The following is a 16,504-nucleotide window of genomic DNA, read 5'->3' as shown; positions in this document are numbered from 1 at the left end:
TTTGAACCTGCACCTACACACCTTGTTCTACCTTTACAAAGCCAGTGTTAGAATACCCGGGGGTGGGCATACCAATCCAGGCCACCATCACAAGTGCCTAGTCGGTACTGCCCAACACCTAGCCCACTGCTAACCACACCTAACAACCCCAGGTTACTACAATAGGACTAAAGGCTACATGTAAATCACTAGTTCAAAAAGAAATAAAAACACATACATACAATCAAACTTTAGATTCCAAAACTCATGGACTGGTTCCCATTTTGCTGCCAAGTATTGATGTTCTGCATAGTTGGCAGCAGGATGATGCCTGCAGGAGCGCCATCTCTCATCTTTATTGTGAAATATCTGTCCCAGCGCTGACTTTGTTTCATTATAAATACCAAGTATCAGCACATTGGTACAAGGTTCGGCAAAGATCGAAAGTCCAGCCTGCTTCCCACAAATATTCCAGCTTCATTGGAACCTTGCGGATAATTAAAAGCATGCCAACGCATTTTGGGGATGTACCCCTTAATCATGGCACAGTAGTGAGATTTTGTGTCTTATATTTATATGTCAAGATCTTAGAGACTCCCCATCATATGATCATCGTTGCCTCCCTACCATGTCTTCCGTTGGCCTGTTAGAAGCCGCTAACAAGCCTTCTTACCTGTCAATCACTCTGCAGAGCGCTGTGACAGGACAGAGAGCCGTGACTAGTCACAGCCCAGATGACTAGTTCCCGCTGCTCTCCCTCCCTCGTGCTATTAAAAGACATTTTGCCGCCATATGAAGGTACCAAAGAAGCAACCAAGGACATGTTAGGGAGGCTCCTTAGCACATCGTCAAAAAAAAAAAAAATAATAATAATTGAGGTTTGGAGGGGGGATATTATAGTTTGGTGTCCAGGACGGGGTTATCGGAACAATAACTTTCTGGAAGGTCTCTAGAAAATTTAGGACAGTTGGCCACTATGTGATCAAAGGAACAAGTTCATGTACACAATGAAGAAGCCCCTTAAAGAGTCACTGTCGTATTTTTTTTTTTTTTTTTTTTGCAGAAATCAATAGTCCAGGCGATTTTAAGAAACTTTGTAATTGGGTTTATTGGGTGACTGTCAGAGGAGATACAGGGTGAGGTATTTGTAGATTAACTCTTTGTTGTCCTGTTTTGGTCTTTTATTTAGCTCTCTCCATAGGACAACAATGAAGACAGGGGGGAGAGCTTCAAACTGCTTTTTCATGATAAAAATGCATTTTTCGGCTAATAAACCCAATTACAGAGTTTCTTAAAATCGCCTGGACTATTGATTTCTGCCAAAAAAAAATTACACGACAGTGACACTTTAAAGAGCTGATGGAGGGGGAATCAGGCTTCTGCCAATCTATTATTGATGACCGAGGTGGAGTTTTTACAACTACTGAACCATTTTACTTTACCTACTAACGTCAGTCACTAGAATCTCAAGTAGCTCAAGTTTGTTTTCAGTAGAACACATTAAAGCCATTTTGTCGCTATTCATCAAATAGCGACACATAAAAGCAGACTCCTTCATACGCCGCATCTTCAAGAGGATCTGACACAGCAAAGAACTCCTGTTAAGATTGAAGTGCTAAGTGCTTTATTAGAGCCCATCCCTTCCCTATATGCAGGCTCTGAGCTACACAACTAGGGTCCTGTAACATGTGAAGATTTGTCAGCAACAGGCGGCCAAATGCCTGTCATCGAGATGTATCTATCGTTTGTGCAGCCATGGAAACTGACAATTTCCAGATCGCGCAGCAGTACACGCTTACCTAGTGTGCTGCTGCTGTTCTCCGGCTCCCCTGTCCGGCTGCAGTGCCTTCAGGCCCTGCCTCCATCTGTCAATCATTCTGAAGAAGGAGGCGGTCAGAAGACTCAGCGGCTGGATGGGAGAACCAGAGAACAGGATGCCGGATCGCAGGAGCAGCGCACTAGGTAAGTATGTACTGCCGTGTGATCTGGAAACTGACAGCACGGATATATGTATATGCGTGCTGTCAGTTTGCCTTTGTCTTTATCAGCCGGACAATAAATCATAAAGCCTGCTCTAAAGACACAGTTAGCAGAGGATCAGTCATTTTCCCCATCCTCAGCTAATCATTGTCAGTTTTAAAGGAGCGTTTCTTGCAACCCTCCTGGCTGATCATTGGCCCATGTAAAAGGCCCTTTACACATGATGTCTCAATCATATTGAGATGACAACCTCTGCGCTAAGATGCCCATACAACTTATACTACAGTTGGCTGATTCCACTGGTTTGGCTTCCCATCTAGGATGTATGACGTCCCACATGCTCTCCTCCAAACATGTTGGAATTTTACAGTCTCACCCTTTTTTCTTGGAGGGATAAGCTGGCACCAGAGCGGTCTTGCTTCCCCATAGAGAACACTTGAACATGCAGCCAGTCATTACGCCTTTGTGCACCCCGCCAATTTGAAACAACACAAAAAAGACTTTGCAAATAGATCACCAATCACCCGGACTTGACACCAACGATGTTTCTTCAAAGAGAAGTCCCATGAAATTAAAAAAAAAAAAAAAAAAAAAAAAAAAAAAGCAGAAAGACAGGGGGGTGCGGGAACATACTAAACAAAGTATACTTACCAGTCCCCTTGCCTCCGTTGCGCCACTTCCGGGTCTGATGACCACAGGATTTTATTTTCAGCTGGAATCCAGGTATGTCACATACCTGGCTTCTCCAGCTACAATCACTGCCAGGCTCATCGATTACTTGCTGAACCAATGACTGCAGTGTCCCACCCCAGTCACTGAGTGGCTGAGCGGGCAATTGATCAGCCAGGTACCTCACATGCAGCTGGAGGAGCTACAGGAGTCTGGCGGCTGTCAGTGGCACCTAGGACACAGAGATAGGTAAGTATACTTTCTTTATTATGTTCCCACACACCCCTGCCTTCCTGTAGTTTTTTTTTTTTTGTTTGATGAGACTTCTTCTTTAACTCCCTTACAAAACCATATTGGGATATAGGGGGAAATGCCTGGATGGCAGCAATGCATAAGCTGCACACAAACTCTAAGATGTTACATCATTGGAGGGTTCTTAGGTTCCTATAACCTTGTCACAAAAAAAGACGTCACTCATCACCCACATTTGGAAGCCTACTGTGCATTGACAATAACAAAGCACATGGTGGACATGAAATATCGCTATAATAATCTGGTGGCCAATTGTTCCATCACATTCCATTATGTTTGTGTGTACAGACTGGTATTATTGCCGAAACATAAAAAGGTATTTACATAGAAACTGTGAGGATAATAATGTGAGCATATAAAAACACATAAAATTAATAACATTGCTTTTATTAACATATATACAATACATATAATCAGTGCATCTACCCCTTTGTTCTAGCGATCGGCGGGTCTCAGTACCCGGACCTCGACCAATGCAAACTTCTGACATGTCGCAAGTTTTTTTTAAATGACAGGTCACTTTAAGGTTAAACTTGTGGTTCTGAAAGCTGAGACAGGTTCCCTCTAAAGGGGTTTTATGTAAATGAAGAGTAACTGCGTAACGAACATTTAATGACTTTCTTATATTTTCCGTGTTTGTGGTCCCCCGCATTCTTTCTGCCAAGAAAGGTTCCAGTGGTGGGCTGAAATGTGTCCCCTTGCACAGGCATAAAGTGAGATACTTTCCCTATAGGGTTCAGTTGTACAAAAAAAATAATACGGTGCAACATTAATTTTTGTACTGTTTACCATTGTATGGAATTGCATCGCCTTCTCTACTATTCCTTACTGCAAATAAAAGGCATACCAATTGTAAAGTTGGTGCTATATAAATAAAAATTATTATTAAAAATTATTACCAATGTGTACCAGCCCAGGACCAATGAGATTCCTCCCAAAAAAAAGTCCTGCACAAGTGAGGAGTTTGATAGGGAGAGATGCACTTGGGGAAGTGCTTCTCCCCACTCATTCTAATGGGGCTATCCGTCCTGAGACAACATCTTATAAAGTGATGCTTTATTATAGAACAGGTAATGACAAAACAGTCTGCAATGTACATAAGAATTTTCCTCTCATATAGTGAGTGATCTTTGGCCAAACTCGAACCCTCTGCATTTGACTCCCAGTGGCTGAAGAAGTTGGATGTAGCCCTAAGGCTGCTAGGAACTTCCTGGGACCGCATCCAACATCTTCAGCCACCGGAAGTCAAACGTTTGAGGGTCTTTGCTTGGCCGAACCCAAACATTGGATAAGTTCCCTTATACACTACTCACATAGGGGCAGATAGCACACGTTAGCTGTTTGTTGTGTTCTGGAAAACAAAGGAAATGTATTCTCTGCCTGGTCGGAGAAATGGGTCATCAGAAACCTGTTCCATAGTAAAGTGTTTCCACTGCATAAGTTCAGACATGGAAATATTCTTTTCTGCCTTCTTGCCTTGGTGACAGCTCTGGGGTTTCAAGCGATTTTCTTTGGTTTCATCTAAAATGAAAAGCAAGATATGAACAGAGGGTATAAAGCTACAGTAAGAAAGTCACCGGACAGTAAAGAGACTTACTCACAACAAAAGAGGTTTTTAATTATTGTAAAAAAAAAAAAAAAAAAAAAGTTTTCTTCAACTTTTGAACATGGATTCAATTTTTCACATAGTCGATATGTCTGATAGCAGTCAATGAATAGCCAGAGGCTGATGGTGTCTGAGCCCTGTCACCTATAATCCCATAAGATGGTGCCGGCTTTGTTTGACATGTAAAGCTTTATTAGTTGTAGTGCAGAGGGTGGAATGTACAGTGCAGGAGCTTTAGCCTTGTACTCTTGTGCAACAGTGTGTGTTACTTATTGCACTGTTTTATGGCTGGCATGATAGGCGCTAGGTGTGAGATTGTTAGGGGTCCAATCGCTGGGCCCCCTGTGATCTCCAGACTGGAGTCCCCGATATCCTGTTTTGAATTCTGCAATAGATCTCCACCATTGCATTCACTCTCTATGGAGCTGTAAAGGAGAACCTTCCTCCCCACCTGACTGTCAGAACATACTGTAGTATATGCCTGGCTATATGGGAGTCAATGTTATTGTGTAATGTGTATGGGGAAAAACCTCAGTACAAGGCATCAGCACAGATCTATAGGCGGGATGTCGCCGTGTGTGATCAGAGTGTAAGGTAAAATATATAAATAGGGATACAGGCGTTACCTGCACGGCTCTTTGGTTGCATACAGTCACACTCCAGCAGCTCGTGGGTTACACAGTCTGAGTCTTCATCCAGGGTGAACAGATCTCGGAGTTCGTCCACAGAAAACCGAATATGTTCTGATTTCTTGCCCAAATCCACCACGGCCCCAGACAGTCCTTGTTTGCTGATCTGTCTCTGGTAGATCTTCTCCTCTATGGTACCTGCACCACAATGTAAATGTACAGGGTAAGAGGTACATCTGTCTACTCAGTGACGCTGGCCACAGATGGATTGTCCAGCAAATAAGATGTACTGTAAGCATTCATGTAGCAATGCGTGGTCGGCGGCCGATGATTTTAGGTATGGACCTAAAGAAACGATCAGCCGATGATCATTTTATTGGCTGATCGTTGTCTCTATTACACGAACTTGGACGATTATCGCTTTGTGTAATAGGGCCCTAAGCAAATGAACTGGATGTAGGATAGTGGATACTGTCGGTATGCACTACTGGCACATAGTTTAACAGTGAGTTTGGGGCAATAAATACTGTGGATGGGGTAAATAAGCCCCAGTGTTTATGTATCTAATAAAGGGGTCGATACAACCCTGAAACACCAAAGAAAAAAAAGTTTAATAATAACCATAAAGAGCCTCAGAAGTTTGGAGCAGTGCCGACATCAGTCTCACTGGTAATAAATCACAGTGTGGGACAGCAAGCAGAGATCTTAACGGGGTACTCCGGGAACAGACATTTTTTTTTAAATATAAAACACTCTTACCTCTCTGGTCCAGCGCCACTGCCGATAACCTGCCACTCTGTCCTTTGGCCACTTCGGTCATGGGGCTGTGACGTTGCAGGCCCGCCCAGTCAATCAGCTGCAGCGGTGTCCCGTCTCTGTCACTGATTGGGGGGGTGGGCCTGCAACGGAATTTGCCCCTGTGTGTAAGGGCCCTTTTACACGGAAAGATTATCTGACAGATTATCTGCCAAAGATTTGAAGCCAAAACCAGGAATGGATTTGAAAAGAGGAGAAATCTCAGGCTTTTCTTTATTACCTGATCTCTGTTTATAGTCCATTCCTGGCTTTGGCTTCAAATCTTTGGCAGATAATCTGTCAGATAATCTTTCCATGTAAAAGGGCCCTAAGTGATAGGGAATGCAGTTCAGTATAGTACATGATGGATAAGGCAGGAGATGTGCGGTGTGTAGTAGTAGTACAGTATAGTACATGATGGATAAGGCAGGAGATGTGCGGGTAGTGGTAGTTGTAGCAGTAGTAGGCATTTTGAAAGATTCAACTGGAATAAATCTCATGTATATCAGACATTGTTGGTAAATAATTTGATTTGTGTGGAATGAAAGCAATGGAGAAATCCTGGAAGTTCAGCAACATTACTGAACTCCCAACCCACTGCACAGCCTGGAGCTGACCGATTCAGATTAGATAACTGCAATAAAGCGGAGTTATTTACAGGCCTATGCGGTGAACACATCAGAAAAAAAGATCCTTGCCTTATCTTCTTATATATTGCTCAAGGGTTACACAATGTTTACATTTGTGAGTGATAGAAAGAAATACAGAGCAGTTAAATAAGATCCCCTATATCACAGGTGTCAAACCCACGGCCCACCAGCTGTTGCAAAACTACAATTCCCATCATTCCTGCACAGCCAAAGCTTTAGCTTTGGCTGTCCAGGCATGAAGGGAGTTGTAGTTTTGCAACAGCTGGAGGGCCTGAGTTTGTGATCAGTGATCATTCAACCAGCTCTCCCCTCTCCCTGCAATCATTGTGTAGTCACTATGTTATAGGATCACCTGTGGTCAAGAGTCTGTATATATGCACAGTACGCTGCTGACCATCTCTCCACACTCGAGCCATTGCCTACAACACAAAAAAAAGGAAATATCAGCATTTAATTACGATAAGATTGAAGTCAGCTTTGTATCCATCTATAGCGATTAAAAAAAAAAAGAAAACTTTTCTAAGCTCCATACGGGGTGTAACTGTTGTATGATTCTTGCCTAGGGTGCATCCGAAATATGAATTTCTTTAATACAATTAAAGTCAGGACAAGCCAGATAAAGAGCAAGCAATACAAGAGAAAAAAGAATTGCTGAAGGTGCGCGCTGACTCACAGCATATAGACATCAGCTGCTACAGCCATCCCATTCAATAGGAGAAGGGCGACACCTAGTGGCAGAACTTTATATAAACCCACAGGAAGCATTATAGGTATTTAAAGGGGTACTCCAGAGAAAACTGGTTTCAGAAAGTTATATAGATTTGTAAATTTTTCTTATAGTTACCAGCTGCTGTACGTCCTGCAGGAAGTGGTGTTTTCTTTTCAGTCTGCTCTCTGTTACCACCTCTGTCCATGTCAGGAACTGTCCAGAGCAGCAGCAAATCCCCATCAAAAACCTCTTCTGCTCTGGACAGTTCCTGACATGGACAGAGGTGGCAGCAGAGAGCACTGTGTCATACTTAAAAGAATACACCACGTCCTGCAGGACATACGGTAGCTGATAAGTACTGGAAGACTTGAGATTTTTATATACAAGTAAATTACAAATCTATATAACTTTCGAAAACAAGTTGATTTGAAGGAAAAAGATTTCACTGGAGTACCCCTTTAATAAACACAATCATTTTAAGATTCAGGAATCCCACAGTGATACATCCTTTATTCCTGTATCAGTGTAGACCTACCATTCAGGACCCTTGTGAGAAGTTGTGAGGAAGCACATTCATGATTTTATAGATTAATACGATATCCTAATAGTCCATAGCTTAACATTAGAGATTAGCAGACCTGAGTGTGAAGTAGAAGCTAGATGCAGCCCTAAGGCTGCCTGGAAAACATGGATACAGCCATAGGTTATATAGCAGGAATCGGCATTGTACTAACCTGTAGGTCATTAGCTGGATTCCAGTCAATGTCATATAGAATTAGGTGGCATGCTCCGATCAGGTTCAGTCCCACACCGCCAGCTTTGGAGCTGAGCAGGAAGATGAAGTCTGATGAATATTTGCTGTTAAATCCGTCCACGATTTGCTGCCTATGGGTGACCGGCGTCTGTCCGTCCAGCCTGGTGCACTTATACCTGTGCTGCTGACACAGGCCTTGTAGTATATTTAAGGTTTGGGTATAGTGTGAAACCAGAACAACTCTGCAAAATACATGAATTTACAGGTTAATATTTCCAAAGGGGTCACCTTTGATTCTGCCTTGTCCCTAAGACCACACACCCAGGCCATTACCACCTCCAATTTATCATAGGACATAAAGGGAAACTCCAGGGATTTTTTTTTAATCAACTGGTACCAGAAACTTACTACTATTTAAAAATCTCCAATATTCCAGTATTAATGAACTGCTGTATGTCCTGCAGGAAGGGGTGTATTCTCTCCAGTCTGACACAGTGCTCTCAGCTGCCACCTCTGTCCATGTCAGGAACTGTCCAGAGCAAAGCAAATCCCTGTAGAAAACCTCTCTTGCTCTGGACAGTTCCTGACATGGACAGAGGTGGCAGCAGGGAGCACTGTGTCAGACTGACAAAACACAGCAATCACTGAACTCAAGGAGATCAGTGAAAAAATACCATTGAAGTAGTCAATCAAGAGTCTCCACTGATGCCCCCCAAAATTTAAATAAACAAGAGTCCATGGAGCCTAGGGAAACAACAGGGTGGCCCTAACTAGCCAGAATCCTGCTCCACACTGAGGAGGGGCAAATACCCGGAAACGGCTGTCTGTGGATGGATGCCTGCCTTGACAGGCCCTTGTCATGTCACAATACTCGCACCTTGAGTTAGACATTGACAAAAAGGGGCCACCCTGTTGTTTCCCTTTTTATGTTCCAATACTCGCAACCGAGTGGGACTTAAGGGACTATCTATCAGGGTGGTGTGGTGCTCTCCCCATCATGGAGGCACCCTGTGGCAACAGGCTAGAGATATCTGGCTATTCCGTGTTTTAAGACTCGCAACCGAGGCTCCACAGACTCTTGTTTTGCACTGTGTCAGACTGGAAAGAATACACAACTTCATGCAGGACATACAGGAGTTGATAAGTACTGGAAGACTTTTTACTGTTACAAATATGTATAACTTTCTGATACCAGTTGATTTAAAAAAAAATTATATATAATATTATATATATATATATATATATATATATATATATATATATATATATTATATATTTTATTTTTTTTTATTTATTTATTTATTTTTTGCTGGCGTACCCCTTTACCATGTACTTCCGAGTTACAGTCCCTTGGAGTTACAGGCTTAACGCCTAAGGCTGCACTATTGATTATTCCAATGACAGTATGAAGACAATATCTACATCCTATAAATCAGCATCTTGCAGTAGTGCAGTCTCAGGCTATGAGCCTATAACTTACAGAAATTGCATCTCAGCAAAACAGAGGGAATAAAAAATAGCTTCAATATTTTCATAGAATCATCTTTAAAGGGGTTATTCAAGATTAGAAAAACACACAGCTACAGTGGTACCTTGGTTTAAGAGTAACTTGGCTTAAGAGCGTTTTGATATAAGAGCTCACAGTTTTTCAAAATTATGACTTGGTGTAAGAGCATTGCTTTGGTTTAAGAGCTCCCTGTACTGTGGGAGCGCGCATGACGGAGCAGCATGGTCTGCATACCGGGGTCTACAGCCCTGTACTCAGACCCAGAAGGTCTTCCTCACCTTCCAAATCATAGCAGATCCACTTCAGGCTGGGGCTTGCATCAGGGGACAGGACTGTGAAGGTAATCTCTCCATAGCTGTAACCCCTCTCTCCCCAGACAGAGAGCGCTGCTATACTGTGCCCACATCTGTCCTGCTCATTTCTTCATGCTCCCTGCAGTCTCTGTCAGCCCTTGTATTTCCCATCCTCTCCATTACTGTACAGTAACCTATAATATCACATATTCTGCTGTTTCTGAATGTTTGTTTCATTAATTTTACATGTTATTCAGAATAATAAATCATTATTTTTGGAGTGTGGAACCAATTGTCTGCATTTCTGTGATTTCTTATGGGAAAATTTGCTTTGGTTTAAGAGTGGATTTGGATTACAAGCACGGTCCCGGAACGAATTATGCTCGTAATCCAAGGCACCACTGTACTTTGCTGCAACGACAGCGCCACCTCTGTCCTCAGGTTGTGAGTAGTATTACAATACAGCTTCATTTACTTCAATGGAACTGAGCTGAAGAAGCCACACGGAGGAGAAGAGAGGTGCTGTTTCTGGAAGAAAGTGGCCATGTTATTCTAAGCCTGTATAACACCTTACTAATACAGTACATGGTGCTCACCTCTCGGAGGGACTGTGCTCCCTTATAGCGAATAATAATTTGGTTAAAACCTGCAGTTTTCCAGATTCAGCCTCAGTGGCTGTACTTATGCTGTAATCCTGGGGAAAGAGTTCAGCTAAGGTTTCATACAAGCTCCGCTCCTCACAGTCCACATTGCGGCTTTTCTCCTGAAACAAGAAGGAAAGTAATAGGAATATATACAGCAGGAAAATTTAAGTTCTTACTGTGACTGGAACATATGTAGTACATATGTTGCAGTGAAATGATAGAATCAGGGATTTGTTCAAATCCCGGGAAATAATGAAATGACCGCGCCGATCCATCATTTCCCTAGGGAATTGATCAAATCTCTGACCCCTTTCAAGGAAATGATGGAATGAACTCTATCATTTCCCCCTGCCACATAGAATTTGCTTATCATATCACCTCTCTGCTCCCCCCGGCCCGTCCGCTCTGATCCCTGTCCGCCTCCACCACCTCTCTGCTCCCCATTCTGGTCATTTTCCCTGCTACGTGCCTCCTGCTCCCCTAGCCTGTCCGCTCCGCTCCCCGTCCGCCCTGTCGCCATATGCCCGCTGGGAGGTGTGCCGCTCTGCTCCCCGCCCACCCCCGGTCTTGTCCGCCCCACCGACATATGCCTGCCGGGAGGTGTGCCTCTCTGCTCCCCGTCTACCACGCCGCCATATGCCTGCCGGGAGGTGTGCCGCTCTGCTCCCCCTTCCGCCGCCATGCCTGCCGGGAGTTCCCGTCCGCCCTGCCACCATATGCCTGACGGGAGGTGTGCCACTCTGCTTCCCGTCCGCCCCTTTCCCCCCCCCCCCACTATATGCCTGCCAGGGAGATGTGCCGCTCTGCTCCCTGTCCGTGCCCCCCCCCCGCCATATGCCTGCCAGGGAGGTGTGCCACTCTGCTCCCCCGTCCGACTCCTCAATCGTTCATTCCGTCATTTTCCTGAAATGGATCAGGCATTTGATCAAATCCCTAGGGAAATGATGGGACGGTGTGTTCATTTCATCATTTCCCGGGATTTGATCAAATCCCTGGATTCTATCATTTCACTGCAACATATACATACAGCACAAAACCGAAAAAGAATTTATAACGGATGCAAGACCAGTATATATAAATTTACTTTATTGTTTACATATCAGAAAGTGAAATTGTTTAAAAACAGATACATCACAAGGGGGCTAGAGCTAATACAAATCCCCATAAAAACGGTGGATTAACAAGGTTCTTATATATAAAATATACCGTCACAGAGCAAAATACAAAATGATGAACCTATACATGTACTGGGCACTGGGCTGGTACTACATACAATAGATAAATATAACTCACAGTGAGTATATAAAGATAAATAAATACCATCTTCCTATAATAAAACATTACCCATACGTGTCCTTAGTTCATGTATCCACCTCACCGTACACCCGACGCACGTTTCGCTTGTTGCTTTATCGAGGGTGATCTCGAACATATACATACAGTACAAAGTAGCCCTGCATGTCATCTCTACTGAGGACATACAGCCAGCCAGTCACTGGCAGCGTCAGGCACACAGAGGAGCTGACTACTCCGTCAGGACAGCGCACACAGCAACTGTCACGTATCCACACCGCCTGTGATACCACCTGGAACACTCACCTGGATGGTTTTATAGAGCAGAGATGGGTGGTTGCAAAGTTTCTTCAGGGCCCCAATACACACGAGATGGGGACTACTCTCCCCTGAGCCTTGTAAACAAGACCGGACAAGACGAGAGCTGAGCAGCTTTCTGTAAAGATCCAGCTGGAACGCAGACGGTTTGCAGAAGACAATGCTCTCGATTTTAGGAGGGAGAAATTTATTAATAACCTCCTGGGTTCTTCGCAGAACAAATAGTCCCGTTAAACGGCCAAGTTCTGCGGCTCTTTCCTCTCCCAGTTTTTTTTCCTCCTAGAAGATAAAAGTAATTACGGCCATTATACTAGAAATAAGAAGTTATTATTAGAGGGAAACTATCATCTAACCTTCTGATATGTAGAGTGCACAGGGCGCTGAGGATGAAGGTAAGTCTCCTACCTTCACCCTCAGCGCTGTTTTCATAATACTAGTGTAAGAGTGTAAAAGTGTAATCCCTATGCACATATGTTGCTATGGTACACTGGAGGCTGAACTACTGTCCCCAGTGCACTGATCTAGCTTCGACCGATCCGCCGCTACTAAAGGATATCAGCAGGGCTGGCTGGGGCAGATTGGTGCCCTGGGGGTGGTAGTCCCGCCTCGAGTGCAGCAAAATAACTTATTAGCATAAGGATTGAACTCCCAATATCCCACAAATGGTGCCGAGGATAAGGGTAAGAAAAATACCTTCATCTCCAGAGCCCCATACTCTATAGGGACATATCAGCAGGTTAGATTCCCTTTAGATTAGGAAAAATGGATCTATTACTTAATGCAAATTCTGACCTATAATGTGCAGCGACCATATATCTCACAATGTCCTCTCTCTTATGTGGGAACCCATAACAGATTGCTGGTGTCAATGCAAATCATATCCTGAATATACTTACTTTATTGGCTGAAGGCTCGCGGGATCTGATTATTGGTTCTTCATATACTTTTCTGTAAATGGACAGTGAGCCGAGAATTCCTGGATTAACAAAGTCGATCAAAGCATAAAACTCCTGAAGATCGTTCTGTACCGGAGTGCCTGGAAGAAAGGAACATTCACTAGTCGTGTTGAGCGGACCTGCTGAACTGTTCAGGTTTAGCAATGTTCCCCAAGCCGTAACGCCAGGCATTTGACACACAGTGGCTGGAGAGGTTGCATGCCGCCCTACAAGAAAGGCATCTTGTAATACTACATTTGGCCTGTAGGGGCCACTTCAGGGAAGATGAGCAGTCAACAGAAACGTCTCCCAGTAAAATCAGCTTTTTTCCAAGGGGTCTTAGGAGCTGATGGCTTTTACATTAAATGGAATTTTGAATTCTAAAATAGCTTGTTTTAACCCCTTAAGGACAGAGCCTGAAATGGCCTTAATGACAGAGACAAATTTTATGAATATGACCTGTGTCACTTTAGTCATTAATAACTTCGGGATGCTTTTACCTATCCGGCTGATTCTGAGATTGTTTTCTCGTGACATATTGTACTTTACATTTCTGGTAAATTGGAGTCGATACTCATAACAAATCTTTATGAAAAAATCCCAAATAATGTGAAAAAATGTGAAAAAATGCATTTTTCCAACTTTGAAACTTTTTTGCGTATACAGAAAGTGGTTATACCACATAAATTATATATTAAATAGCATTAGCAACATGTCTACTTTATGTTGGCGGCATTTATTAAACTATCTTTCATTTTTTTTTAGACAATAAGGAGCTTAAAACATTAGCAGCAAATTTCCAAATTTTCAGTCAAATTTCAAAATCAGATATTTTTAGGGACCTGTTCAGGTTTAAAGTGTATTTGAGGGGCCTGTATGTTAGAAAGCCCCACAAAGCACCCCATTTCAGAAACTGCACCCCCCACACTCTGCAAAAGCATATCCAGAAAGTGTTTTAACCCTTTAGGGGAGTCACAGAATTAAAAGCTAAGTGTGTAAGGAATTTGAAAATTTTAATTTTCTGTGCAGAGATTTTATTGTAATCCAATATTTTTCATAATTATAAACCTATTACCAGAGAAATGCACCCCAATAATTATTGTCCCGTTTCTGCAGTTTATAGAAATACCCCATATGTGACCCTATTGCTCTATTTGACGCAACCACAAGCCTCAGATACAAAGGAGCGCCTAGTGATTTTCAACGCCTCCGTTATATTTGGTCATTTTTGACTGTACCACTTCAGGTTGGCAGAGGCTCTGGGGTGCCAAAACCTAAAAAACACCCCTAAAGGGACACCATTTAGAAAACTACACCCCTCAAGGAATGTAACAAGGGGTGCGGTGAGCATCTGGACCCCATAGGTGCTTCACAGATTTTCCGAACAATATGGCGTGAACAAAAAAAAAAATTATTTTTTACACTAAAACGTTGTTCTAGCCTTCAATTTTTCATTTTCTTAAAGGGATAAGAGGCAAAAAAAGACACAAAATGTGTAGCGCAGTTTCTCCCGAGTACGGAAATACCCCACATGTGGCGATAAAGTGCCAAGGGGGCGCAGGACGAGCCTCCAAAGGGAAGAAGCGCCAATTGGCTTTTGGAAGCTGAATTTCACTGAAAAGGATTTCAAGGGCCATGTCGCATTTACAGAGCCCTCGTGCTGCCAAGACACTGGAAACCCCCCACAAGTGACCCCATTCTGGAAACTACACCCCTCAAGGAATCTAACAAGGGGGGCAGTGAGCATATGGACCCCACTGGTGACGGGCACAAATGTGGAACAATGTGACGTAAAAGTAAAAAATTTCATTTTTTCACTTTCATGGCACAAATGTGCCCGTCATCAAGGGGTCCATATCCTCACTGCACCCCTTGTTAGATTCCTTGAGGGGTGCAGTTTCCAGAATGGGGTCACTTGTGGGGGGTTTCCAGTGTTTTGGCAGCACGAGGGCTCTGTAAATGCGACATGGCTTTCATCATCCATTCTAGCCAAATCCAACCTCCAAAATCCAAATGGCGCTCCTTCCCTTGGGAGGCTTGCCCTGCACCCACATGGCGCTTTATGTCCACATGTGGGGTATTTACGGACTCAGGGGAAATTGCTCTACACATTTTGTTTTTTTTCCCTCTTTTAACCCCTTGTGAAAATGATAAATTCAAGGCTAAACCAACATTATAGTGTAAAAAATGTAATATTTCATTTTCACGCCACATTGTTCCACATTTGTGCCCGTCACCAGTGGGGTCAATATGCTCACTACACCCCTTGTTACATTCCCTGAGGGGTGCAGTTTCCATAATGGGGTCACTTGTGGGGGGTTTCAACTGTCTTGGCAACACAGGGGCCTTTTGAATGCAACATGGCCCCTCGAAATCCATTCCAGCCAAATCCAGCCTTCAAAAACCAAATGGCGCTCCGTCCCTTCGGAGGCTTACCCTGCACCCGCATGGCGCTTTATGTCCACATGTGGGGTATTTCCGTACTCAGGGGAAATTGCGCTACACATTAAATGTTTTTTTTTTATCTTTTAACACCTTGTGAAAATGAAAAAATCATGACAAGATTAATGATTTAGAGTAAAAATTTTACAAAAATTACACTAAATGTTGGTCTAGCCTTGATTTTTTTCCATTTCCACAAGGGGTTAAAAAAGAAAATGAACACAAAACGTGTAGGGTAGTTTCCCCTGAGTACGAAAATACCCCACATGTGGGCATAATGTGCCATATGGGCACAGGGCAAGCCACCAAAGGGACAGAGCGCCATTTAGAGGCTGGAATGGAGGATAGAGGCCATGTCGCAATTACAAAGCTCCTGTGCTGCCAGGACAGTAGAAACCCCCGACAAGTGACCCCATTCTGGGAACTACACCCCATAAGGAATCTAACAAGGGGTGCAGTGAGGATATGGACCCCACTGGTGACGGGCACTTACGTAGAACATGTGCCGAGAAAATAAAAAATACAATTTTTTTCATTTTCACGTCCCAAATGTGGCCGTCACCAGGGGGCCATATCCCCGCTGCCCCCCTTGTTAGATTCCTTATGGGGTGTAGTTTCCAGAATGGGGTCACTTGTGGGGGGTTTCTACTGTCCTGGCCGCACAGAGGCTTTGTAATTGCATCATGGCATCCTCTAATGGGAATGGCGGCCATACCTACTTAGCTGGGGAAAAGGGACCATTCTAATTTATTTGGGGGTGTTAGGCCAATTATTAGTTTATAAGGTTGGAAATGACAGGTGTCCATCAAATTCAACCTGTGTTGATCCAGAGGAAGGCAAAAAAAAACCCTCGTAAGGCAGACGACAGTAGCCTCATCACAGGGGAAAATTCCTTCCCGACTCCATAATGGCGATCAGAATAATCCCTGGATCAACGTGACGCCTGAAATAGGAATAAGGGACAGAATTTAGATAATGTAGAACCCCAA

The 16,504-nt window shown here is 43.5% G+C and overlaps 1 protein-coding gene across 4 annotated transcripts in view; it reads right to left on the bottom strand.

Moving 5' to 3' along the window:
- Window positions 1-3,306: 3,306 nt before the first annotated feature.
- The window catches only part of LOC138783069 (DNA repair and recombination protein RAD54B-like), a 42,367-nt gene continuing 29,169 nt past the window's right edge, over window positions 3,307-16,504 (bottom strand). For 3 of the 4 annotated variants that reach the window (XM_069957290.1, XM_069957292.1, XM_069957293.1), the window contains 7 exons: window positions 13,035-13,174; window positions 12,127-12,417; window positions 10,480-10,646; window positions 8,064-8,325; window positions 6,973-7,039; window positions 5,173-5,373; window positions 3,307-4,461 (listed from right to left, as the gene is read on the bottom strand). In XM_069957290.1, coding sequence (XP_069813391.1) covers window positions 4,274-4,461; window positions 5,173-5,373; window positions 6,973-7,039; window positions 8,064-8,325; window positions 10,480-10,646; window positions 12,127-12,417; window positions 13,035-13,174 — 1,316 coding nt within the window. In that variant the 3' untranslated portion in view covers window positions 3,307-4,273. The remainder of the gene's footprint in view (window positions 4,462-5,172; window positions 5,374-6,972; window positions 7,040-8,063; window positions 8,326-10,479; window positions 10,647-12,126; window positions 12,418-13,034; window positions 13,175-16,504) is intronic. The other variant, XM_069957291.1, reaches the window with a different exon arrangement.

The sequence above is a fragment of the Dendropsophus ebraccatus genome, chromosome 2 (genome assembly GCF_027789765.1).
Source record: "Dendropsophus ebraccatus isolate aDenEbr1 chromosome 2, aDenEbr1.pat, whole genome shotgun sequence".
NCBI lineage: Eukaryota > Metazoa > Chordata > Amphibia > Anura > Hylidae > Dendropsophus > Dendropsophus ebraccatus.
Note: the sequence above shows the minus strand (reverse complement) of the source record. Positions and strands in the feature narration are given on the sequence as shown.